This window comes from Lactuca saligna, chromosome 4 (genome assembly GCF_052625555.1).
Source record: "Lactuca saligna cultivar CGN05327 chromosome 4, ASM5262555v1, whole genome shotgun sequence".
Classification (NCBI taxonomy): domain Eukaryota; kingdom Viridiplantae; phylum Streptophyta; class Magnoliopsida; order Asterales; family Asteraceae; genus Lactuca; species Lactuca saligna.
In genome coordinates, this window is record NC_136420.1 from 105,479,616 (window position 1) to 105,505,075 (window position 25,460).

Here is a 25,460-nt window from a genome sequence, read left to right on the forward strand (position 1 = left end):
CGATCCAACATCGTTTGAATCATCAATTGTACACCAGCCATTGTTATCGGCTCAGGTGCTGCTGCTACGATAGGTATTTGCTCAATCACTGGTGGTTGATTCCTATTTTCATCAGCATTTCCAACTCCACTTCTTGTTCTCACCATTTTTGATCTACACACCCAATAAGGTGAAATTAGATTCTTATTCACAATAGATATTCAAATCATCCTTATCAGTCCGAAATGTTTACATGCTAGTTCTAATACCGTAGTTGTACGCTTAGAATCCTACACACATAAGGTTTCCAGATCCGGTCGGCAACAAACCATAGATCCGAACAAATAATAGCATCAATTTAGCTATCACACAAAACAATTAGCACATAAAAGCATTTTAGGCATCATTCCTAAAATAAACTAGTGCTTGTGTCAATTTAAGTGTACTACCTAACATATTTTAGACACACTCCTCACAATCATTACTTAGCATTCTAGGTTTAAGTCTAGAAATTTCCTACAAATTCCTAGTTCGCTTAAACTAATGCTCTGATACCAACTGTGACATCCTCAATTTCTCGGCCAGAAAAGACCGATTTGTTTATGCTTTGTTTTATAAATCAGAGTAATCGTTTAAAGAAAATGGTTGCGGAATTTGTTCCCAAAACAAGATATGATAAAAACTTATCAAAACATTTCTCAAAGAGAATGTATTTTCATTAAATAATAAAACCTCGGGATGTCATGTTCCGATACAGACACATAAGCATAAACAGGACATACATTCATTTACTCTAGTGATTTACATCTCCTTTAATCTCTCAGTGCAAAGCAGCTTCGTATCGATACCTGTGATATAATTAAACTGAGTGGGTCAGGCTTGGGAGCCTGGTGAGCATATAGGGTTTTCATCCTACAATGTTATATCATATAAATATATATAGAACAACCAAAATTATATAATTTCACCATATAAAAGCAACTCTTATCCCACCCCAACGATCCTCAAAACGCCACGATCTAAACTCTCGTATCTAAACTTTTCCTCTTTATATGATCCCTACTCACGGATCTAAACTAATCTCCCCACCTGATCCATACTCTTGGACCTAAAACTAACCTCTTGGTCTAATCCATACTGCCGGATCTAAACTAATCTCTTGGTCTGATCCGTACTCCCGGATCTAAACTAATCTCTTGGTTTGATCCATACTCCCGGATCTAAAACTGTGCCCAATCCATACTCCCGGACTAGGGACAATTTACTATGTCTTAATCCATACTCCCGGATTAATGACAAGTTTACTTATTGGTCTGATCCATACTCCCCGATCTAAAACTGTGCCCAATCCATACTCCCAGACTAGGGGCAATTTACTATACCCAAATCCTGTTCTGATCCATACTCCCGGATCTAAATTGTGCCCAATCCATACTCCCGGACTAGGGACAATTTACTATACCTAAATCCTGTTCTGATCCATACTCCTAGATCTAAACTGTGCCCAATCCATACTCCCGGACTAGGGACAATTTACTATACCTAAATCATGTTCTGATCCATACTCCCAGATCTAAACTGTGTCCAATCCATACTCCCGGACTAGGGACAATTTACTATGTCTTAATCCATACTCCCGGATTAATAACAAGTTTATCTCTTTTCCTATTCCATATTCTCGGATCTAAATCCAATCTTTTTATCTAATCCATACTCACGGATCTAAAACTAACCTCTTGATTTGATCCATACTCACAGATCTTATCTACCCATGTCCTACCCAACATATTCGTAGATACAAAATATACATACAGTTTAACTCATTAAAACCTATATAGTTCATCCATTCCATACTCATCTTCAATAAACAAACAATATATAAACACATAGCAGGTATTTCATAACAAATACTTAATATTTATGTGTTAGAAGAAAGTGACCACACACTCACCCAAAACATATACTTAATACATTCAAACAATACTTGTATTATAATTGTGTTTATGAAAGGTAGTATACACTCACACATATAAACGACAATATACCTAATACACTCAAACCATACTTGTATTATTATTGTGTATATGAAAGGTAGTATACACTCACTTGATCAGAAGATGATTGGACAGCACTACGACTTGTAGAAGTAGTATTCTTCGGTGAAACCGGGATCACTTCACACACCTAGTTTCTCGCGGGCAGAGCTTCGGCTCGGAAACTCTTTTCTTCTCGGGATATTCGGGCTTTGGGACTTGCTTCGGGTCTCGGGGTTGATACCGGGGCTTCGGGGGGTTAAAATAGGGCTTAGAGGGTGTATCGGGAGTGGGAGAGAAGGGATGGAGCAACCATAGTTGGATGGCCCTTCAAATCTATTTATAGGGAAAATTTGGCCCTTGCCACATCGTGGGATCCTTTTGCCATGTCGTGGGCTTGATCGTCACTGCATGCGTCATCCCAAGTTGCATCTGGGGGACTCCCGGAGCTGTCAGGAGATTTGCCACGTCGTGGCAGTGCTTTCCACGTCGTGGTCTCTGACAGTTTTGGGGTTTCGCGCCCCGAACTTCAGAAATTCATAACTTTCGCATACGAACTCCGTTTTCGACGTTCTTTATATCGACGCGAAGGTGCGATTATGCTCTACAACTCTCGTTTAGACTCAATTGGCTAATTTTGACTTTATTTTTAATATATTATTAGTATATTACTTATATATTATCTATAGTAGGCCGGGACAGGAAAACTCCGTTCGAAATTCATAACTCCTTCATCTGAACTCTGTTTTCGTCTGTCTTTTTATCGTTGGACTACTATCGAATAAATCTTCAACTCTTGTTTAGATCACTAAGGATAGATATCTATCTACCTTAAGTTCACTATTTACGTCGCGCTGGGTAGTGTCGGTTCTGTCGCGAAACTTCGACAGGTCATAACTTCTTCGTTATAACTCGGATGTTGGCGTTCTTTATATGCATGGAAACCTTGTGACATATACTAAAACTTGGTTAAGATTAATCCTTCTAAATAATCTTCCATCAAAAAGTCATTTTTTGATGCTTATCGTCTCTAAATTGACTAGCCCAGATCTACGGGCGTTACACCCTGCTCTCAGGTCTCACCTATACTGCTATCCTCATACGGGCCTCGCCCACGAGTCTCACCCGACTATATCCTAGAGCGGTCTCTTCAAAGGTCTCATCTCTCAATGGCTATACAGGCAACTCCATACCATTCTCATCCATTCCCCATTCCCGATCCCTATCTAAACGCTAGGAGATAAGGGCCTCGCCCCGACTCTACCAACGATGCTACTACAAAATGCTACGGCTGCCCCGTAGTCTGACAACACTTCCACCACTGACTGCTAACACGAAAACATCTCCTGCTATTTGACCTCAAGATCTCCATTCCGACTCACACGAGTTCTACATGCGGCCCTTTAACCTGAATCCGAACCACATTACCCTTTACACGCACGCATTGATGGGAAGTTCTCAAACTCCCAACCCTGAACTTCTCAATCCGTCAAACGCTGAACTACCTCCTTTCCTTCTCAGAAATCCTATACCCGATCTGGATTTGCGTGTCCTTACCCTATACACTCGGAGGATTCTCCCCCACTTCGATCCTGCTCACGCCTCGATGCTCGATGAGAAGAAACCCCAATCCTTGCTACCATAATCAATCCGCTGAGGCATGCCAAGCTTACCATAGCTAAGGATCTAACTTGTCCATACTAAAACTTATATGGCTCCGAACTAGCGAGACATATTGAGTCTCTCCAAGGCATGTTACGGATACTGCACTCAAGGTAACCTTCTTCGATACAACCCATCCTTTAATTACTAACCAATAACCAAGGTATGCAAATGGCATATAACTCGATCACAATGAACCCGCTCGAAAATAAAATGCTCGACCGCTAATGATGCAGAACCATAACAATATAATTATGCACAAAATAAAAGAACTGAAAACGGAAGTCGCATACCTGCAATGTCCGGCGCTGCTTGCATCTCCAAAGTAGCCATCTGAAAAGCCCTGCCTCCTACCGCAGGCGCCTCCGCACGGCCCTGACGGCCGTATGTGATCCTCAAAGTTGCAGGGGCAGGTGCCATCACCCGTCCTGCTGAAAGCAAATTGGGGGCACTGGGCCTTCTTGTGGCCCCGCTGATTGCAGTGAAAACATATCAAGTCTGATCCCTGAGTGATGGTAGCAGTACAATCTCTGCTAAAATGACCAGTCCGACCGCACCTGAAACAACTAGACTCACCACCACTACCACTCCTGCATGGTCCCCCGTGCGTCCTGCCACACCTTCCTCATCGACTGCGGTCCTGATAATCCCTCGATCTCGACTCTGATCCCTTGGGCCTTTTGCCCGAACTCGCGGTTACCTGAACCTCATCCGGCTTCCTCTTCCGGATCTGCTCCAAATCAATTTCCCTCCCCCTGGCCCGAGAAATCATATCTTCCAGTGTCTTACAACCAGACCTGCTCACGAACTCCCTGATGTCATCCCTCAGCATCTCGTGATATCGTGCCTTCTTCATCTCCTCATCCGCGACATACTGCGGAACAAGAAGGGCTCTCTCTTTGAACTTGGCGGTGATCTCCACCACAGTCTCAGTAGTCTGCGTCAAGTCCTGAAACTCCCGGGCCAACTGCTGCACCTCAATAATCGGCGAAAACTCCGCTCTAAACCTCGCTGAGAAATCACTCCAAGTCATCGCGTCCAACGCGGCATCATCACCCAAAGCGTGACCAATCTCCTCCCACCAATCCCTCGCTCTGTCCTTCAGAAGACAGGAAGCGAGTTTGACCTTGTCCTCCTCAGGACACCGGCTTGTACGGAATGCGTTGGCAACATCAGCCAACCATCTGCTGCTAGTGATGGGGTCCCTAGCCCCATGATAATCTGGTGCCCCGCAAGCCCTGAACTCCCGAAATGTCAAGGTACGCGCTCCCAACAAAGCCATTATCTCAGTACGGAAGGCTCCCAGCCTCTCATCCAAAATCTCCAATATACCCTCCTTGACCGTGCCAAAGATCACAGGAGTCTGAGCTAGAATACTGCGCGTAACCTCCGTTGATATCAACTCTCTCATCCGCTCCTCGAGCTGCTCGGCCCCTAAACCTGAGCCCAATCTCTCTCCGGCGCCTGATCCGCCCGCTGGTCCCTCTTGCAATGTCACCATACTGAAACATATAACATAACCACTATCAGAATACTCCTCACTGCTGCGAGACCAAACATACACACTACCAGGTTCCCAGTCTTGTCTCGGCCCTTCCCGAATCGAGTACGGATCCTCTGCTTTCAGTAGTACGGGCCCATACTACCTTCCACATCTATCCGTACTTTCCTCAGGAACTGCTTTGACTCCACCAGGTCCCTTTTTTTTTTTTTTTTTTTTTACTTCTACTGCTCCCAGCACTACCTCATCCTAGGCTTACCCTAGGGAAACCTTGACTCAACTCAAACCAGTCCTCAGCTGCTGAAGGCCTCCTCGCAATGCCAATTAGCCATCACCTGGATACCATCACATGTGATGCTGCTCAGATAATCCTTCAAGTAAAAGACTCGTTCCTACAACGGTTGGACTCAAACAAGAGCTGCGCAATAGGACCAAATCCAACACTCTAAGATTATCTAACCCTGATCACATGTGACGTGACATATCCACCTAATGGGTAACTCCCATCACTTAGAATCCCACAATGCACAAAGCAAGCAACATTCAGACAAGGGAAAATCTAACCATAACATACTCAAGCAATCATATCCACATAGCAAGAATCTGAACTAGCATGCAACACAACTCATAAACTCAGGCATAACCTAATCAGGCTATCCTACTATTGACTACTCAGCACTATCATGCAGATCAAAAGCACATATAACAGGCACATAAGGCATCCTCCTTAGATCCTTAGTCCTAATCTAGCATGTTGTTCTATTAACTAATAATCAAAACATAAACTTGTATGAGTATTTTGGGGCACTTACTTGAGCTCGGTTGATTGCATGCACCACACCTCTTTCCTCTTTTCTCTTTTAAAAGTTCTTATCTTTCTGAATTCTTTTTGCTTTTCTAAAACTATTTTATTTATCAAAACTCCCTTTTTACAAAACTGTCTTTTCATTTGAAAACTTCTTTACCAATTCCTCAGTTTGAGTTCAGACACCCCCGAGGGCATGTCCGAATCCCTCAAACCAAGGCTCTGATACCAACTTGTAACGACCCAAAATTTAAGACCAAAAATTTCTTTTAATAAATCATTACTTAAAGTAAAGTCATCATTCCAAAACATAATATGAGTATAAGTTTTCAAAACACATGTTCATTATTAGAGTAAACATTCCCAGGCTGTTTAATCTATGGTGTGTGCCATGCGATCACCCCGAGCTCTTCCCCCCGCTACCGGAAGTACCTGAAACCAAAACTGAAAACCGTAAGCACGAAGCTTAGTGAGTTCCCCACCCTACCACATACCATGCATAACCACATACTGCACATACTGGGCCACGTCCCCTATCTTGGGCCTCGCCCCCTACCTCGGGCCTCGCCCCACTCGGATACAGATCTGTTTTACTTAGGCCCCGCCTGTCACAGGGCCTCGCCCGCCAACAAATAATAACACATAAACATTTCATAACTAACACATACAACTGGTTCTGTCCCAAGGCCTCGCCTATCCTGGGCCTCGCCCATGTCCTGCTACTGATGAGTCATGGAACCCCATCCATGCTACTAATGGTAGTGAGGTATGGGCCTAGCCCACTCTCACTCCTGTTCTAGTTCGGGCCTCACCTCTATTCTGCTACTAATGAGATATGGAACCCCATCCACACTCTGCTACTGGTGAGATGCGGGACCTCTCCCACACTCACCTCCCTACCAGGCACATACATGTATCACACAGACAACAAGTATAAACTATCATATAAACAATTCCTTGGGCACCCGCCCGCTATTACTGGACCTCGTCCTGTAAATAATACTAGCATACTGTGCCTAGGGCTAACCCCCAGGTCTTCTAATCATAACTACATGGGCCGACATTGTGGCCTTAGACCCATTCACACAAAGGGAAACTCACCTGCACTGGCCGAACTTGCTGATGATCTCACTAGTTGCTGCCCGACAACTCACGAAACTCCTGCTCCCCTTGCTTCCCGAACTACCAATATCAATGCAACACTGAGTCTAACTGACCCCCGAAAGACAACCAAGTCCACCCTGGTCCAAAGTCAAAGTCAACCTTCCAGGTCAACCCTACTCGCTGAGTCACCATACTGACTCGCCGAGTTCATGATGTTCAGATTCCTTCCATTCATGACTCAACTCGCCGAGTCAGTCCATGACTCGCTGAGTCTACCGATTTCTGAGTCCAGACCTGTCCAACTCACTGAGTCTCCACCCGACTCACTGACTCGAGTCACAACTCGAAGGGTTTGGGGTTTCGCGACCTGACTCGCCGAGTCCAAGAATAGACTCGCCGAGTACAAGGCAATCTTTATACGACTCAACGAGTTGTTCATCCCACTCGTCGAGTTTCTCCACAACCTCATGCTACTCGCCGAGTCCACTCAAAGGACTCGCCGAGTCCCTTCAGTTCTCCTTACATGCAAAGGAACTTTGAGTCATGCATGGACTCCAAACTGTAGATCTACCCTTCCCAAGCCTATTCCCTACGTAAAGTTGCAATCTTTACGTGTAGAGAAGGAGATCTAGGCAAAACATGCCAAAAACTAGGGCTTAAGGCAAAAAGACTCCATGATCCACTCAAGGGCTGATACTTTACGGAATTATAGACCAAAACAAGCATGGATCTGAGGTAGCAACCTCAGATCTGGAACTCAAGCTCGAGATTGATTTCAAACATGGCTTAAAAGCCCCAAAACTCATAACCAAGGAAAATCTGGAGGAGAGGAACGACTTAATACCTTCAAATGCTCTGAAATGATCCCCAAACTTCGGATCCAAAGCCACTCCTTGATGCTTCAAAGATTCCCACTTCTTCTTCTTCCTTTAAGTCACTCAAAAATGGCCAAAAGCATGAATGAGCACAATGGGGGCTTAGGGTGCGGCGTTCTGGGTGAAAGGGGCAGTAAAGGAACCCTAGGGGAGAGAATGGGACGTTTAAATAGGCTCTAAGTCCCGATTTTAGGGTTTTCCCCGCACAGACCAGACTCGTCGAGTCCCTTTGGCCGACTCGCCGAGTCGGTCACTTATTCCTCGACTCGGATCCCGCTTGGACTCGTCGAGTCCTTCCTTGGACTCGCCGAGTCGACCCTTAAATTAGGGTTTTTCTTTCCTTTCTTGGCCTTTGAAACTTTGGGTGTTACACGGGGCGTACATTGGTGTATACAGGGCGTACTGACGCGAGGCAAGATCGCGCCTTCAGGCACATACGCGGGGCGTACGTGCATCTTAATGAAAACCCTAATTTTGATGATATGCCATATATAAGCTCATTAAGTCTTTAAGGTTGGCCTCTCTACCAACCTCCAAGCCCTCAAAACCCTAGAAATCGACCTTTAGCCTTCATGCTGGTATTTTGAGCTCATGGTATTTATTTTTGGTGTGTTTTGGTCCATATCCAAGAAGTAGGAGATTGGTGCAAGGTTAAGGATCAAGGAAGAGCTTATGGATCTTGATCATGGGCTTCATTTCCAGCTTGTTTGAAGTATAAATCTATGAACTTGATCATTGATGTCTTAGATCTATCATTTATGAGTTTTGGTTCCTTTTTGACCCCATGGATATGGTCTAGTGGCTTAATGCCACTCTAGGAGCTTTGAGTTGCCCCTCTTGGTGTTTCTGAGGTTCAAGGTCCATAAAGTTGGCACCTTTAGGATTTAAACCCATCCATGCATAAGTTTGGGTCCTTTTCATGATGGTAAATTGCTATATTTTGAGGTTGGGTCATCTTAGGGCATGTAAAGTCACCAAGTAAGTGACTTTATGGTTCTAGACACTTATTGGACTCAAATATGTGGTTTGGACTTATGGATTTATGCATTAAGAGCTTAATGAAAGGATTGGGCTTATTGGGTGAGTATGCTGGGTGTACAAGTCTGTACGCGAAGCATACAAGCCAAAAGACAAGTACGCTTAGCGTACAGATGGGTACGCCCCACACACTTAGCAAGGAAGGATTTTGCATGTTGGGCTTCGGTTTAGGCCATCTTTTGGGCCATGGTTTGGGCCTTGGGTGTAAACGGGGCCCATATCTCAGTGGGTGGGGGTTGATATGCGAGTCCCATTATGTGTTTAGTTATGTATGGTATGAGGTACCTTAGGGAAATCACTAAGTTTTGTACTTACAATTTTCAGTTTATGTTTCAGGTACTTCGGTTTTCAAACGAAATGACTCAGGATGATTGCAGAGCACACACCACATGTTTCCACATTTTGTGAATCACTCTGATTTAATGATGTTTTGGTAAGTCTTGATTACCTTGGTTTCATGGAGATGATGTGTATTAACGATTTATTAATCTAGAAATGAAAATTTTATATCATTATTTTTTATACTTTACACTTACCCTCACAAATAGTCGTGAAATGCTATTGGCTCTTCCACCCCATTACTTTTGATTTCAAGCTTTAATATGGATATTCCAAGCCCATCTTCAAGAGTTCATCTCTTCCAAGTCTTCAACAAATCAAGCCCAATTCTTCCAAAATGGATTTGCAAAGCCCAATAACTCATCGCAAGCCCACCACGCCTACCAACAAGCTAATCCGCAACCACACCGAGACTCCAAAAACCTATAAAACACCTTATGCAAAAAAAAGTATCTGATACGCGAAGATAAAATATGCAATGTAATAATAATAATAATAATAAAATAAACTATAAATAAAACAAATTATAATCATTTCATATCTGTTATGGACTAAATCACATCAAAATCATTTGTTAGGGATGAAACATGAACCTTCAACGGTATAAGAGACGATCCAAGTTAATTTTTAAAAACATGTATTTTGACACATACACCAGAAACGGTTCTTGTAATTTATTTATTTATTTGAAGTTAGTTTAATAAAAATATGAACCGGTTAATCCAAGGAAAACCACAAAGACCATTTATGTAATTTACTTTTATTTATTTATTTATTTAAAGTTAGTTTAATAGAAAAGGTAAAATAAAAGGACCAACACTGTGACAAATTAAAACCGTAAAAAACATTAAAAACTAAACTGGTGAATCAGGAAAACAACAAAGACCATTTATGTAATTTTGTCAAACTACAATCAGATATTCAAATTACCAAACGCCCCTCTTGAGCCTTAACCAAATGGGTATTGTATCGGCGTCGTAACTCGTCGGTTAAAAATAAAATCGCTAGGTTTGTGAAAGGCCACTGAATCTTTTTGCTCGGTGAACCAGTGTCAATGGCGCCTCATGATATCCGGCGTCCATTCAAACGTGCAGCGATCTCCGACCAACAGAAACGCCGTGAGTTGTCTTTGCAAAGGCAGGCTCAGAACCGGAATGAAGCTCAGCTGCAAGCCCGCCGTCTCGCTTCCTCCATCCTCTCACTCCCAAACCACAACTCCGAATCTCAACATTTGGAACCGGTCGAACTTGTACCTGAGCCTATAGTTGAAGAACCCGAGACTGATGCCGGAGATATCACCGATATCGACATCCGTCAAGCGGCTAAGCTCAAAGGCCCCGAAGCTCGGCGGTGGTTCGCCAGTCAGCTTATGCTTCCGGAGTGGATGATTGACGTCCCTGATCGTCTCGATCACGATTGGTATTTGTTTCTCATTATTTGAATCATGCCTGTGAAGAATTAGTAAATTTTACGAAACTGAAAATTGTTCTAGGCCCAATTTGGTCTATTTTAACCCTGCATAGTTTCAATAAGCAGTCGCTGAACGTATTAATTCTAGACGATACCCATAATTTGGCCCAATTAGGGCTTAACGAGATTCGTAAAATCAGTTTAAAGGTCGATACATTGATGAACAATGGTCGGAACTCATCAACTGTTCGAGATGCTTCAGTAGAAGTGAACTCACAATGAATGAAACCCTACAGGTATGTATTTGCAAGACCTTCCGGAAAACGATGCTTTGTTGTTTCATCAAATGGAACAACTATCAGCAGATTGCGCAATGGCTCCCTCCTTCACCGATTTCCTTCTTCTCTACCTAATGGTGCTCGAACCAGAGAAGGTTCTCGATCTGCCCAATCATATTGCATACTTGACTGCATATTTCACGAGGTATTAATCATCACTTACATAAGGAGAATGGAGTTACAGCTTCTGATTTTAGCCGAGTGTTTTGATGATGATCTTTTGTATATTCTATGATCATCACAGTTGGATCAAACCTACTATGTAATCGACATGGTATGCTGGGCAGGAATCTCATTTTATGAATGCACAGCTGAATTCAGATTTTTTTGGATGAACAGCAAGCTTGTTGAGTCAGGAGCTTGTGAGGATCCATCTACTTACCATAGATATAGATTTAGCCTCATTCCTGTTTATAATTGTGATCATGAAGGCCTCCAAACAGCTTATACAGGGCAAGTCCCTTATGCCAAAGATGGGCTACTGTTTTATAACAAGTAAGCTTCTTTCTTAATTCAATAAAGATATTTCATTAATATTTTTAATGGGGTTTTTCTGTTTATTACATATAGACATGCACACTATCAAACAGGAAACACACCATTAGCACTTGTCTGGAAGGATGAGACTTGTAGTGAGTATGTCATTGATACAGATAACAAAGGACAGATTCCAAATCAACAGCAGGTAGTTACAACTTACAATTTCTTACCCATTAATCCATTAAAACAACATGCTTCATTTCACTATGTTGCTATTTTTCCTGATTTACCCTTCATTGATTTTTTTTAATGTTTATAAATGAGAAGGTGGTTTTGGAGATACAAGAAAATGGGGAACTGGTTACATCTGATGATCCTCCTGTTGTACTTGGTTGCTTGAATACGGGTTTTATACAAGAGGTTTGTGTAAAGTGTAATTATTGTTTAAAAATATTTCAGTTTTATTTATTTATTTATTTGGATTATGTGTTTTTTAGACAGGACTGAATATAGGAAACCTTGTAAGGTTTGCAGTTAGTGAGGGTGGATTGACATTTATGAATGGGAAGGTGGAAAAGGCTGATTTACAGTATATAGGAAAGGTCCATCGTGCACGTGCTTTTGCTGATAGTTACTCTAAGGTAAATACTACAAATTTGAAGGTTTGTGATCTTGAAATATCAAATATGATTAGTAATAAAATTAATAATTTTTTTATTTTGGAAAAAATAATTCACAGATTGTATTCCAATATATGGTTCGGCATTCTCCTTTACGAATAGAGGATCTGTTTGCATCCATGGGTACATCAAGTGAACAAAGGGGCAATGAGGTGGAGATGGTTGGTTGATAGATTTGTTAATGTTTGATGGAAGAGTTAACTTCTCTTGTTCATTGGTGTTGTTAATGGAACATGGACTGATACGAGGCCGAGCCACATGTGTAAAAAGCCATGATGAAATAATTACTCCAATTTTGAAAAAAAAAAATTGTTTCTTTTATTTGTTTGGTCAAAAAGTTTAGTTCCGTTGTGGAAAATTGTTATCGGTTTTCTTGGAATTTTTTTTTTCAAAAAAAGGAGTGAAGTTTTCGGTTTCAGTAGAAAGTTAGAAAATGAGTTCTTGAAGTGCTATAAAAGTAAGTTACCATTTACCAAGCGTAGACATTAGTTTCACATACTTAACTAATGGTTAATTATTTGAATGGAAAATTATAGGGAAATATTTGATGAGACTAAAGGGAGGTATTTGGTCCAAAAATTTCCGATCCGTTGAATTTTCTATTAATGATTTTTTTGGTTATTTTTTGAGGGAAAAAAAATAAGTGGTACATGTTTCTAAAAAGTTGCAACTTTTCATGAAACATGAAACATTGAGGGTGTTATGGGATTGAATTTTGGCTATTTTTTCATCGTTATTCTCACATACACCATGTTTCCGACAATGCTTATGAGAAATGAATACATGATCGTCGCCTACATCCTTTAAGATTCGAAGAGGTCTTGTGAGATTCTTAGCCATCAACCCATCAATGACTTAATAGAGAGATAATTCTCCTTAAAAACAATGATTCATAACGTCCTTGTTTTTCTTTAATCTTTTTTCTGCTTTTGGCCATTAACACATCAATGATTATTATTAATTTGAAAAAACATATGATTTATAAAATCTATTCTAATAAATGTTTTTTTTTTATTTTTATTTTTTTTATTTTTTTTTTATTTTTTATTTTTTGTATTGTAACATGTTACATTTTCATTCAATTTATTAAATATCATTTTGTGTTTATTTTGAATTAATTTTTTCACATGTCATTTTTTGGGTTTTTTATTTTTATAAATTACATATAATATTTTAATATAATAATTACAATAAATGTAGTAATAAATGAAGATCCGTTTTATTAATAGATTTACCTTTTTATTTTAAAAATTTCAAATTAAAGTTCATTAGCTTATTTTGTTTATTTATTTAAAATTAAAAGATAAAAAAAATCAATTTTAATAATTTATTATTTTCTTATAAATCTAAAATATTTAAATATTTAGACCTTTATATTTAATTGTTTTTTAATTAACCCATATAATACATGAGTTTTATACCTAATAACATATTATCTAAAAATATAGTTAATTTTATTTGTGGTTTAATTAAAAAAATATATAAATCAAATATAAAAAAATAAAAAATATGATTACATATATATTTGGTTTGAAATTTAATTGAAAAAGAAACGATTAATTTCATACAACCCAATTTCATTCAACCATTCAATATCATAATTCATAAACTCTTGCACATTTCATTCAACTTCTATTCGATTCTAATTACCATTCAACTTCTATTCGATTCTAATTACCATCTATTCAACTTCTATTAAACATTCACACAATGCCGGAGTAACCAAAAGGCCTTTAATTGGCATTCAAGAATCTCAAAAATAAAAGCTAAACAAGAGCACCATCTTAAAAATGCAACACAACATTTTCTCATCATTTGTCTATGGTCAATAAGGCACAAAAACACAAATAAACGAAAATGTTGCTTCACAATCAAAACACTGATGATAAGCTATTTACTATGCCAAAGTGGTAGCCTCACACCCATCATGTACACACGCCAACACATCTCTGTAATCTCTCGAAATCGTGAACGAATCATAAACCTTCCCATCCTTACTCTTCTTGTACTCAAACAACAACGACGATTGATTAAACGCAGTCATCTTCACAAACCCAAAATCATAATCCTTAAAAACACTCCAAGTCGTATTAATCTCACCAAATTCAGACAAATGAGCTCCAGCACCACCGACGACGACGTGAATAGTTCCGTTCACCGTGCCGGAATAATGCGTCTTCTCAGGGTTCACACACACATTCTACACCATCACCAGATTCACAGTATTAGAAAGCGAATTGAAACCCTAATTCCTAAAAGGGGATTTTATTTTTGTACCTGATAAATAGGGCAAGATCTTTCGTAGTTATGGACATGGCCATAAAACGCGATGTCGACTTTGTATTTCTGCCATAGCTTCTGCAAGCTCTCTCTTCCCATGGGCTCCTCAAACGACCCATCCGCCGCGTAGTATTTGTCCGACGAGTAACCAAGAACACGGTGGGCAGCAAAAATGAGCCACGGTTGTTTTTTCCGGTCGACTGACGCCAGGCATCTCTCGATGAACTTGTATTGTTCTGTTCCTTCCCTCCAATCATGCTCCGAATCCGCTATACAGAAACGAAACATCCCATAATCCGTCGAATACCTACAAACAAAAGCCAGATTAAAACGGAAAAAAATCCCCAATTTTTTAAAGGTTTCGTGAAAAGCACCGATTTTTACCAGAATTTAGCTCGGTTTTCTGCAGGGACAAAGAACGAAGTCTCCGCCGGAACACCGCATTCACCACCGGAATCTTTCCCATCGTAAAACGAGCCGCTTCCAGGCCAGTCACGTTCATGATTCCCACTATAACAAAAAACGAAATTGAAAATTGAAATAGAAGTTTGGTTTTTTCCTTTTTAATCGATTGTTAACATGAACACAATCACAAACCTTGCAATCATATATGGAACAACGGATGAAATGGGTTCAATTTGTGAAGTGAATTGATCCCATTGTGAAATGTAGCCATTTGAATACACGATATCTCCAATGTGGAACACAACGTCTATGTTATCAATGTCGTTAATGAGCTGATCAGTGGTATTGAGTGAACCAGGTTGATAATTACTATACTCATTTGATCCATCACGTTCAGCCTAAAAACCATAATTTGATTCAAAAGTCAAAACCCTTGATTATGTAAAATCGTAATTTTTGGAGTTTTCGTTTTACTACCTTTCCCATATCACCGAATACAATAACACGTTGCAAGGATTCTTGTCCTGGAAAAGGGGGTGACGTGAATGTGTAAATCTTTTTGCTCCATATATGCGTCCCATCGGGTAATATATGCCCCATTTTGTAAGTATACCTAGGATTTATAATTATAACATATAGTTAATCCAGTTAATTAAATTAAGATTTTTTAAAAAATGATAGATACTTGGTATTTGGCCATAGATTTTCCAAGAAACTTGTATGTATGAAACCCGGGTCCCGCCAACCGACTGTTCTTGCTGGTGGGCCTGCATGGAAGTTATTTTTCCAGTAAACCCTGAGCTGACTCATACTGTCCTGTCCAAAATTATCAGTAGATGAACATACCGCACATGCTATTTTGATGGAATGTTAGTGTTCCCGCGGGAGTGCGAATTCGGCCTTGACCTTTCACTCCCCATTCCACAAAAGGAGTTGCTTCGTTTATGTTGTAGCCACTTGTCCATGTCACAGTTATCTAAATGAACACCAATAAAAAAAAACAAAGACTTCAAATATCAATTTAAATCTTCAAGAAAAAATACAATATAAAAATACATTTTCAAGACTTACTTCATTCCAAGATTTTCCTAGAGCAAGACGTGGATAAACAGGTGCTTTTGGATTTGCAAATGATATAAAGTTCGAATGAGCAACTAATTTTGGCTACAATGAAAATATAAAGACAAGTAAATAATAGACATACAAAAGGTGGGCCATATGAAAATTAACTAAGACTGTGTTTGGCGCACCACATTTAGCTGATAAACTAGTTTATTTTTCGAGTTTTTTTTTTTATGTTGTCGTGTTTAGTAAGTCAAAAAGTAGCTTATAAGCTAGCTTTTTGAAAAGCTACTTAGACTAGCTTTTTAGGAGTTTTTTTTAAAAATTTCCAAATACATCCTTTAATTAGTTATAAAAACATATACTCTCACATGTCCTTTTATGTAATTTTATATATTTCAGCTAGTTTTACCAAACGATATTTTTTATCAGCTAGCTTTTCAGTTATCAGCTAGCTTTTTAGCTAACAGCCAGTACGCCAAACATAACCGAAATAACAAAATGCATTGTCAATTTTGGATTTTTACATTTGATAATCCACCGGAAAACAAGGCAAATGAGAAATCAGCTCGTTGATTGATTAACCGGAGTTTTAATGTACTTTTTCCTGTTTTTGCATATTCCCAATTCGAGTAATTTGCGAATGTGTACTGTGAAAGAATAAAAGTCGGATCACAATTCACAGATTATACCAAATTATTCGGAATAAATATCATAAATTTGAAGATATATAAATATTCACCTTTATTGGTGCAGAACATATGTATGGAGCCTGTAGCTTAGAATCATTTTCAAAGTAACAAGTTGATCCACTGCGGTTTTTTCAAAAAATATATTATTTTGTAATAAATTTTACAATTGATTATGATATTGAAGATTTGAATCAAATCCTACTTAAATTTAGCAGGAGAAAATACTCCAATCCAGTCATCATTCGATGGATTGGGGTGTTGAAGCTCGATTGTCACCCAATCAACATCTTCACCCTTCATTAAAGTGAAAAATTTATCAACATTAGTCACCAGAAGAAACTGCCTTTTTCATTCAAGAAAAATAATCGATTACCTTTGAGCCAAGAACATTAGGATAAGCTTTAATGGAGGCGTCATCACGGAGAGCAAACACAGCACTGTGAATTGCGATTTTGGACAAGGGTTGTTCCGTGATTTCAATATTACCTTTGACAAAATGGGCTGATGCTAAAGCAACAAAGATTGATAGTGAAAAGATGGCGATTATGTAAAAGATCTTCATTGAGGCAATTTCACAAACGGGTTACAGGCATGAAAAGGTTGTAACTTCTTTAATGGGTTTTGGATTTCTGGTAGTGGGATTTGGGAAGATTCCAGCAGATATTCGTTTGTGATTTTGTTATGAAGTTAAAAGATTGATAAATAGTTGTAGTTATGAATAAATAATAATCCGGAGATTTCTTCGAAGATTAAGTCAACTGTTTTGCTTTGAGTTTTATCCACATGCTAGATGGCGAATCTTTTGACTCTGATTACAGGCCATCGAATTCGGATACAGAGTCGACACTTGGACTCTTCAGTCTTAACGGAATCAGTCGAAATTAGTTGCGAAAATAAATACAGCATCTTGTTCTGCGTTCGTAGACTTTTACAGTTATATTTTTGGAAATTAGGTCATATAATAATAATATTATTGGGCAAATCTAAGAATTATTTATTTTTTGGATAAAACCCAATTTATTTTCTCAAGGAAATCACTAAAATTTTGATATTTTTTCAAATAAAGTACTTTCACATCCTATGTTAGGCTTCACAAATAATAATGCATACAAGTCATTTTTTTTTAATCATGTTACATCTTTTTTTATTGTATAGCAGTCCATAATCATATCAACTTCTTCGGCTGTGAAACCCATATCAATGTGCAAGTTTCTAGCGAGGGGATCGAAAGTGGACTTGAGAAAAGTTTCTTTGTTTGTGTTCTTCATATGGTGGCAAACACGGGGAAGTTGCACAAATGACTTTTCCAAGGCATAACATTTCACACGCTAGGGTTGAGAATAGGAAATACATATCTTGTATCGAGAATTGATATCTCAATATATATATCATTCCCATGATATATTGTTTTGTTACTATTAACCGTTTCATCTTTTAATAAATGATCCAATATTTGATCTCTTAATGATTGTTGGGATGTATTTGGGTTTCCATGCATGTGTGTTCTTCCCAAAATGTCCCAACTTGAAACAAAGTAAAGTTTTAGTTAATCTAAACCGAAGTCATGAGTAATTCTTCATATTGTTTGAAACAAGAATTATAATTCTCAATTTCTTTTGAGACTTTATTAAACAAAAACTAGAAATGGATCTCCGAGACCAAATCTAGGATTGAAAACGAGATGAACTCCCTAAAGGATTGAACAATCTTGCTCTGATACGATGAACTAACAAGATGACAAACAAAATATTGCATAATTGTAAGATGACCCTTTATGTAAATAAAGGTTGGGATATTTGATTGATCACTTGCAAAAGGATTCAATGATTCAATGAAATGCTCCAATATTCTGAAAGAATATGAGTAAGATCAAAAACTTGTTGGCCTATTAGAATGACTGACACCGATATATATAAAACTCAATACGGTCTAGTTAACCCCAATCATAATAAATAATAAGACACAAAGATATACACATGTGAAAATCAAAGCAAGCTACTCACACTAACCTACACCTATGGGTAGGAGCACATAAAATAATGTATACTATAACGTTATACCGATAGAGCATAATATGCTCTACCAACTACTTAGATATCACAATACAAAACTTCTATTCGAAACACCATTTGCACTCTACAACAATCCACCAACATACCCAATCTTGATCTTTGAGAAACTTTCCTCACGACAAAGGTTTAGAGATTAGGTATAGAACAAGCACTCCTTCACCTCAACAAGAACCATAGATTTAACCTCATTCAAATTCATGAGCTCCTTACTAGCAAGCATTACTTTGTTAGGTTCATGAGTTTGCATTGTCATTTTCAGATGCTCTTTAGTTATAATTTTCATGTAAGACAAATTCCCTCGCATTCTTGTCTGATTTCCATCTCCTTTCCCACCCTAATGTGTAGTTTTTTTTTTTTTTTTTTTTTTTTAATTTAATTTTTTTTTTTTTAATTTTTTTTAATCCCAGCATCCATTACTTACATATTTCCTTCGAGATTTGGCTATTAAAGCAAACATGATAATTCTTAAACCACACTTTGCAAATTCTTCTCTCCAAGCCTTTGGTATCATCCACTTTGATGAACCTCACAAAGTCAAACCTTTGCCAATTCTCGATAACTTATGTGCAATATAGACGTCTAAGGTTTTTATTTGCTAAATATCATCTTTTTGCCCGTTATTAATTGCAAAGATGCAAAAATGCCAAGATAATTTAATAACTTTAACTTTACACTGAAGGATAATTTTTAAGTAATTCATGGAGTTTATGTTGTATCTATCTCAACTCTCAAGTATATTTACCTCAAACAATAATAAAAATAAATTTGCACAATGCTTATACAAAACAATTCCCAACCAACTAAAATAGGACGATAACTATAACAAGAACATTAAACAAAAATAATGGACACATACATACATTACTAGTACAATAGAAGCCTTACCACTAATAAGACACATTTTTAGTAGCATGATTTTTGGGAAAAGTGTTTTTATTGGTTTTATCTGCCAAAAATTTTGATGAACCACATTTTAAGTTGCCAAAGTGGTAGGTTCACAACCATCATGTACACATGCCAAAACATCTTTGTAGTCCCTTGATATTGTAAAGCTATCATAAACCAAACCATCACTACTCTTCTTGTATTCGAATAAAAGTGATGAGTGGTTAAATGCAGTAAGTTTCACAAATCCCCAATCTTGATCTTTATACAAACTCCAAAATGTATTTATCTTTGTAAAACTCGACAAGTGGCTCCCTCCTCCACCAACAACAACATGAATTGTCCCATTCACCGTACCAGAGTATCGTGATATCTCCGAGTTCACACACTTGTTCTATACAAAAAAGTCAACAAGTCAACATATGTCTCTATATATCTAACATGGTATGAGAATTAGTTAGTAAGTAAGTACCTGGTATATAGGACATGTCCTTTCATAATTATTGACATGCCCATACAACGCGATGTCCACTTTGTATTTTTGCCATAATTTTTGCAAATTCGCACGTCCCATGGGCTCTTCAAATGCACCCTCATCGGCTAACCATCTGCTAGAAGAATAACCAAGAACACGATGAGTAGCAAATATTAACCATGGTTGTTTTTGTCTGTCGACTGACGCAAAACATTTCTCTATCCATGCATATTGTTCTGAACCCTCCCTCCAATCATGCTCTGAATCCGCTATACAGAAGTGAAACATACCATAATCCGTTGCATACCTATAAACAACATAGAATATAAACAAGATTTTTTTTTTAATATTATAGATTTAAATAAATATTTTTACCAGAATTTAGCTCTGTTATCTGCAGGAACATAATACATGGTCTCAGCAGGCACACCACACTCCCCGCCCGAATCAAGAGTATCGTAAAAGGATCCAGAATTAGGAAAATCACGTTCATGGTTGCCACTGTAAGATAAAAAGTAAGTAGTTAATACATAATTTAACTAAAAATAGAAATAGATATCATATAAATTTTATTAATATTTAGAAATACGGACCTTGCAATCATATATGGCTTTACTGATGAAATGGGTTCGACTTGTTCAGTGAATTGATCCCATTGTGAGAGATATCCACTTGCATATGGTAAACCTCCTATATGGAACACTATATCATAGTTGTCAAGGTCACTAATTAATTGATCTGTAGTAATTAGGGATCCTGGTTGATAATTTGCATACTCATTTGACCCGTCACGTTCTGCCTAAAAACATGAATCTTAAAAATTAGTTATTGTCATATTTTATGAATTTAACAAATAATTGATACCTTTCCCATGTCTCCAAATATGATAACACGTTGAAGCGAATCTTGTCCGGGATATGGAGATGATTTAAACGTGTATATTTTACTATAGATGATTGATCCATTTAAAAGCATATGACCCATTCTATATTCATACCTGGAAAAATAAGAGTTTTTGATCAAAATAATGTTATTGGAAAAAATATTTACCAATCTAATATACTTCCAAAAATATTTACCAAACTAGTGTTTTTCTCATTTTCTTGTATTTTTTCAGTTTTTCGTATTGTTTTTATTTTATTTAAAATATCAGTTTTTTTCTTTAATTTCAGTTTTTACGTTTTTTTTAAATAGCAGTTTTTATTTTCTTTATTTCATTTTTAAATATATGTATAATAATATATGGAAAACAAAAAAAAAACACATAATTTTATACATTGTATTGTCAATTAAAAAAAAAACTAAAACAGTTATGGACTTCCTAAGAAAAAAAGAGCACCTCCTTAGTTTTCTTTTGAAAATATAAATCAAAATAATAAATACAACAAATCATCTTTGTGTACATACATGAAACTCATCCTTCTTGGTCCTTACTTAAATTACCTACGAGGTAGGTACAAAAAAGAGAAAAACATTTTTAAATAGCTTTATTTGTGTTGATTTTTTTAATATTTGTATGAATATTATGTCTAATATGGATTTTTTTGTTTTTCTTATTTCAAAAGAAATTGGAAAGGGTAGTTTACGAGTTTAGTAATATATTATATTATTTTGATTTTCAGATTTTTGATTAGTTTTTAATACTAAACTGATTTAGTCTTAACCAAAATATAAATTTGGACATATATGTAAATTTTATAATTTTGTACGGATATATATGTAATTTTAAAATTTATAAAGATATTAAAGTTTGTAAAATATAAATGAAATACACCCAAAATCATAAATCGACTAACATAGTTTATTAAAAGGTTATCTTATCATTTTTAGTATACATTTAACAAAGATGTTTTGATATTATTTAAAAATGAAGCATTTTATCATTATTAGAAAAGATTTCTAGTGGAACGAGAAAAATCTACTCTTTTTTTTTTTGGCGAGGGATGACAATAATCAATTATACTAGCATAATTCATTATGTATCTTATTTTTAATTGATGATAATGCATAAAATTATGTGTTTTTTTATACTATGTTAAACATATATTAAAAAGTAAAAAAAACTTATATTTTTAAAAAATAAAAAATAGTAAAAAATTGAAATGAAAAAAGAAAACTAATATTTAAATTCAATAAAAACAACAAGAAAAATTGAAAAATACAAGAAATATGTAAAAAAACACTAGTTTGGTAAATATTTTTGAAACTATACTAAAATTGCAAATATTTTTTTTTCAATAATACTATTTTGGTTAAAAACTCGGAAAAATAATATTGTGATTTGTGAAATTTGTTATCTCGACTCATTTATTAAGACGATTTTAGAAAAATAAAGAAATATCTTTTTCCCATTGTTTCTTTATTCTTTGAGTTGTTATGAGAAAAATGAAACACATACATACATCGTGTTTGGCCAAAGGCCCTTTAAGAAACTAGTGTGGATAAAACCAGGATCACGCCATCCAACTGTACGTGCAGGTGGACCTACATTACATGGAAGGTAAAAAATTGTTAAACATTTGTGTAATTTTTTATTTTTACCATTATTTAATGTAAACTATTATTATTATTATTATTATATTATACCACACATGCTGCTACGTGTAAAAGTCAATGTTCCTGCAGGAGAAAGCTTTTTGGTTTCTCCCTTCAATCCCCATTCAACAAGTGGAGTTGCTTCATCAATGTTATATCCACTAGTCCATGTTACAGTCATCTGTTGAAATAGAAACCACCCAATATACCAAATTATATAAAATTAGAATTAAAAAAAACATGCATTAAGTATATAAAAAAAGTTTAGATGTACACCTCATCCCATGCTTTTCCATGGGCAAGACGAGGGTATAGAGGAGCCTTTGGGTTTGGAAATGACATAGGATCAGAAACAGCAACCAATTTCGGCTGTAATTCAGGAAACCCAATTACTGATTAATCACATAGATTGCAGAATATAATAGAAAAATCATGAGTGGACACTGGAAAGAGCGACTAATTCACATACAGTTTCTAATCCGCCTGTAAAAAACGCAAATGCGAAATTTGAACGTTGGTTTATGATCCGGAAGGTGATTTTAGCTTTTCCCGTTTTAACATAATCAGAAGAGGATTGATTTGCGAATTTGTACTGTTACAATTTACAAAAGATATGTTATTAGCACGAAGTTCCTTCATTATTCAAACTAATTAACGGTGTTTTACCTTAATTGGAGCTGTGCATAAGGTTGGATTCTCCGGCCACTCACCGGCTTCAGATGAGCAATCGGAAGCACTGTCATATTCGTACAGTTTTTCAAGTAAATCATTCATTGGGAATATTAGGTATTATAGAAATTAACAATATAAGATTACTTGAACTTCGCCGGAGAAAAAATTCCAACCCAATCGTCTATAGATGGTTCAGGGTACTCGAGGTCTATGTTAAGCCAATCAATATGATCATCGTCCTATGTAATATTTAGAAGCTGAAGTCATAGAATTTGAATAGTTAATCTAATTAATGAAGAAAACACGTTTTTACCTCGGATCCCAGTAGCAAAGGGCTAGAACGAATGGAAGCTGATTCATTGAGAGCGATAACAGTTTTGTGAATGACAATTTTGGCGAGTGGTTGTTCATTAATGGGAGAATGACGATGATAGTCCACACCACTGCTTATGAGACTGGAGTAAGAGGAAGCATGACAAACTCTATAAATAAGAATATTTGAAAACAACAAGAGCACTATCGATAGATGAATCATTGTTTGCATTTTGATCATAAAGTTGCCATGCACACTCTTTGGAAGAGAAGATGAATCTTATGTATTTATAGCAATGAATCTCAAAATGAGCCTGATTACAAGAGCTGCGTGTGAGACCCACAATTATTTTAACTAGACAAATGCTGGCGCGTTGCGCAGAAACATCTATATAGTCGAAATCTTTACATATATATGTTTTCTTAAATATAAAAATACCGTTGTTATTAAATTTGATATAATAATTCGTATACTAAACTGATATAATATATTGACAATTTTGAATTATGTGATAATATATCCATCTATTAAAACTGCATAATTTCAATCGTTTGAATGACTTTCACCTGCATGTTACTCATGAATGAAAATAAAAAATAATACATGGTTTAATTTTATATAGTTGCTACTTTTAATTAGTTTTTTTAAAATTTATTACCTAAATGTTTTAACTTTTATCATTGTAACTATTTAAAACATCAAACATTATTTTTTGTTTTTAAAGGTAACAATATAATCATTTATATAGAGTTATTTTTAACTATTGTTATTTTAATTTATTTTAAGCTACTTATTTCAAAACTTTTAATAATTATAAAAATATCTTTAGCAAGTATTTTAATTAACTTGAGATTACAATTTAGTTTTAGTATTTAGCACTACAGTTTATTACTTTTAACTATTCACAAAATATTCTTTGGGTATTTTTAAGTGAAACTGAAATTTATATTTAAGTTGACCATGTAATTTTATATTTAAATTAATAATTTAGATATTTTATCCAAACACTTCAAAAGTTGTAGCTTTAAACTGATAATGGTTTACATATAATAACATATTAAATATAATAAATTAAGTATAATATGTTAAAAGTTAAAGACATAACTTTAAAAGTAGAAATAAATATATTATTTCAATATTGAAATTTAGTTTATTTATGATTACACTTTAGGTTTAATATTTATTTAACGTTATTAATCAACTTATAATCATTAATAGAAAGACACTACAATTTATCACTTTTAACTATTTATAAAATATTTTTTGGGTTGTTGAAGTAGAACTAAAATTTATACTTAAGTTGAACCTGTAATGTTATATGGGATAATGACTTGATAGGGTAAGATACTTTTTGAAATGTACACATTTAGTCCTTATTTTGTTTTTTGTAAAATAAACCCTTATACTTTATTAATATGTACACATTAGGTCTTTTTCACCGGATTCTACAGGTTTTGCTGACGTGGAAGGGTTTATTTTACAAAAAAGAAAGAATAAGGACTAAATGTGTACATTTCAAAAAGTATCTTACCATATCAAATCGTTTTCCCTTTCTTTTATTTTGTTGAAATGAAATACTCAGGTGCTATCCACATATCAACAACAAGATTTTTCCAACTTTTATTCATCATGAAAAAGAGGGAGAACCCCGATCTCTGACGACTCCTTTGTGTGTTCTTACACATCACTGGTAGCAAGGAGGAATGATGGAAAAAAACAAGGTTGAAGGGGGAGGAAAGAGGAAGTAGAGACGGTAATTGGCGGTGAGGAGCTGCTCTAGTAGCCCCTTCGTCGATTCTTTCTTCTTTTTCTTGCAACATATCTC

At 36.4% G+C, this 25,460-nt stretch overlaps 3 protein-coding genes across 3 annotated transcripts; 1 reads left to right on the forward strand and 2 right to left on the reverse strand.

The window, feature by feature from the left end:
* The first annotated feature begins 10,301 nt into the window (after window positions 1-10,301).
* Window positions 10,302-12,565, forward strand: LOC145042579 (snurportin-1 protein). Its single transcript, XM_078991029.1, has 7 exons — window positions 10,302-10,755; window positions 11,043-11,229; window positions 11,329-11,579; window positions 11,655-11,769; window positions 11,892-11,984; window positions 12,062-12,205; window positions 12,304-12,565. The coding sequence occupies exons 1-7, from the start codon at window positions 10,391-10,393 to the stop codon at window positions 12,412-12,414; spliced, it is 1,266 nt and encodes a 421-aa protein (XP_078847155.1). The 5' UTR covers window positions 10,302-10,390; the 3' UTR covers window positions 12,415-12,565.
* A 1,398-nt stretch (window positions 12,566-13,963) lies between these two features.
* On the reverse strand, window positions 13,964-17,563 carry LOC145042580 (putative inactive purple acid phosphatase 27). Its single transcript, XM_078991030.1, has 12 exons — window positions 17,057-17,563; window positions 16,886-16,977; window positions 16,734-16,803; window positions 16,519-16,641; window positions 16,001-16,093; window positions 15,776-15,905; window positions 15,615-15,696; window positions 15,407-15,542; window positions 15,122-15,327; window positions 14,909-15,034; window positions 14,522-14,831; window positions 13,964-14,444 (listed from the first exon to the last, which is right to left on the reverse strand). Exons 1-12 carry the CDS (start codon window positions 17,243-17,245, stop codon window positions 14,142-14,144), a joined length of 1,860 nt encoding a protein of 619 aa, XP_078847156.1. The 5' UTR covers window positions 17,246-17,563; the 3' UTR covers window positions 13,964-14,141.
* A 1,968-nt stretch (window positions 17,564-19,531) lies between these two features.
* On the reverse strand, window positions 19,532-23,894 carry LOC145042581 (nucleotide pyrophosphatase/phosphodiesterase-like). Its single transcript, XM_078991031.1, has 12 exons — window positions 23,636-23,894; window positions 23,467-23,561; window positions 23,317-23,386; window positions 23,120-23,242; window positions 22,927-23,019; window positions 22,702-22,831; window positions 22,518-22,599; window positions 20,980-21,112; window positions 20,709-20,914; window positions 20,491-20,616; window positions 20,113-20,422; window positions 19,532-20,034 (listed from the first exon to the last, which is right to left on the reverse strand). Exons 1-12 carry the CDS (start codon window positions 23,873-23,875, stop codon window positions 19,729-19,731), a joined length of 1,914 nt encoding a protein of 637 aa, XP_078847157.1. The 5' UTR covers window positions 23,876-23,894; the 3' UTR covers window positions 19,532-19,728.
* Window positions 23,895-25,460: the final 1,566 nt, after the last annotated feature.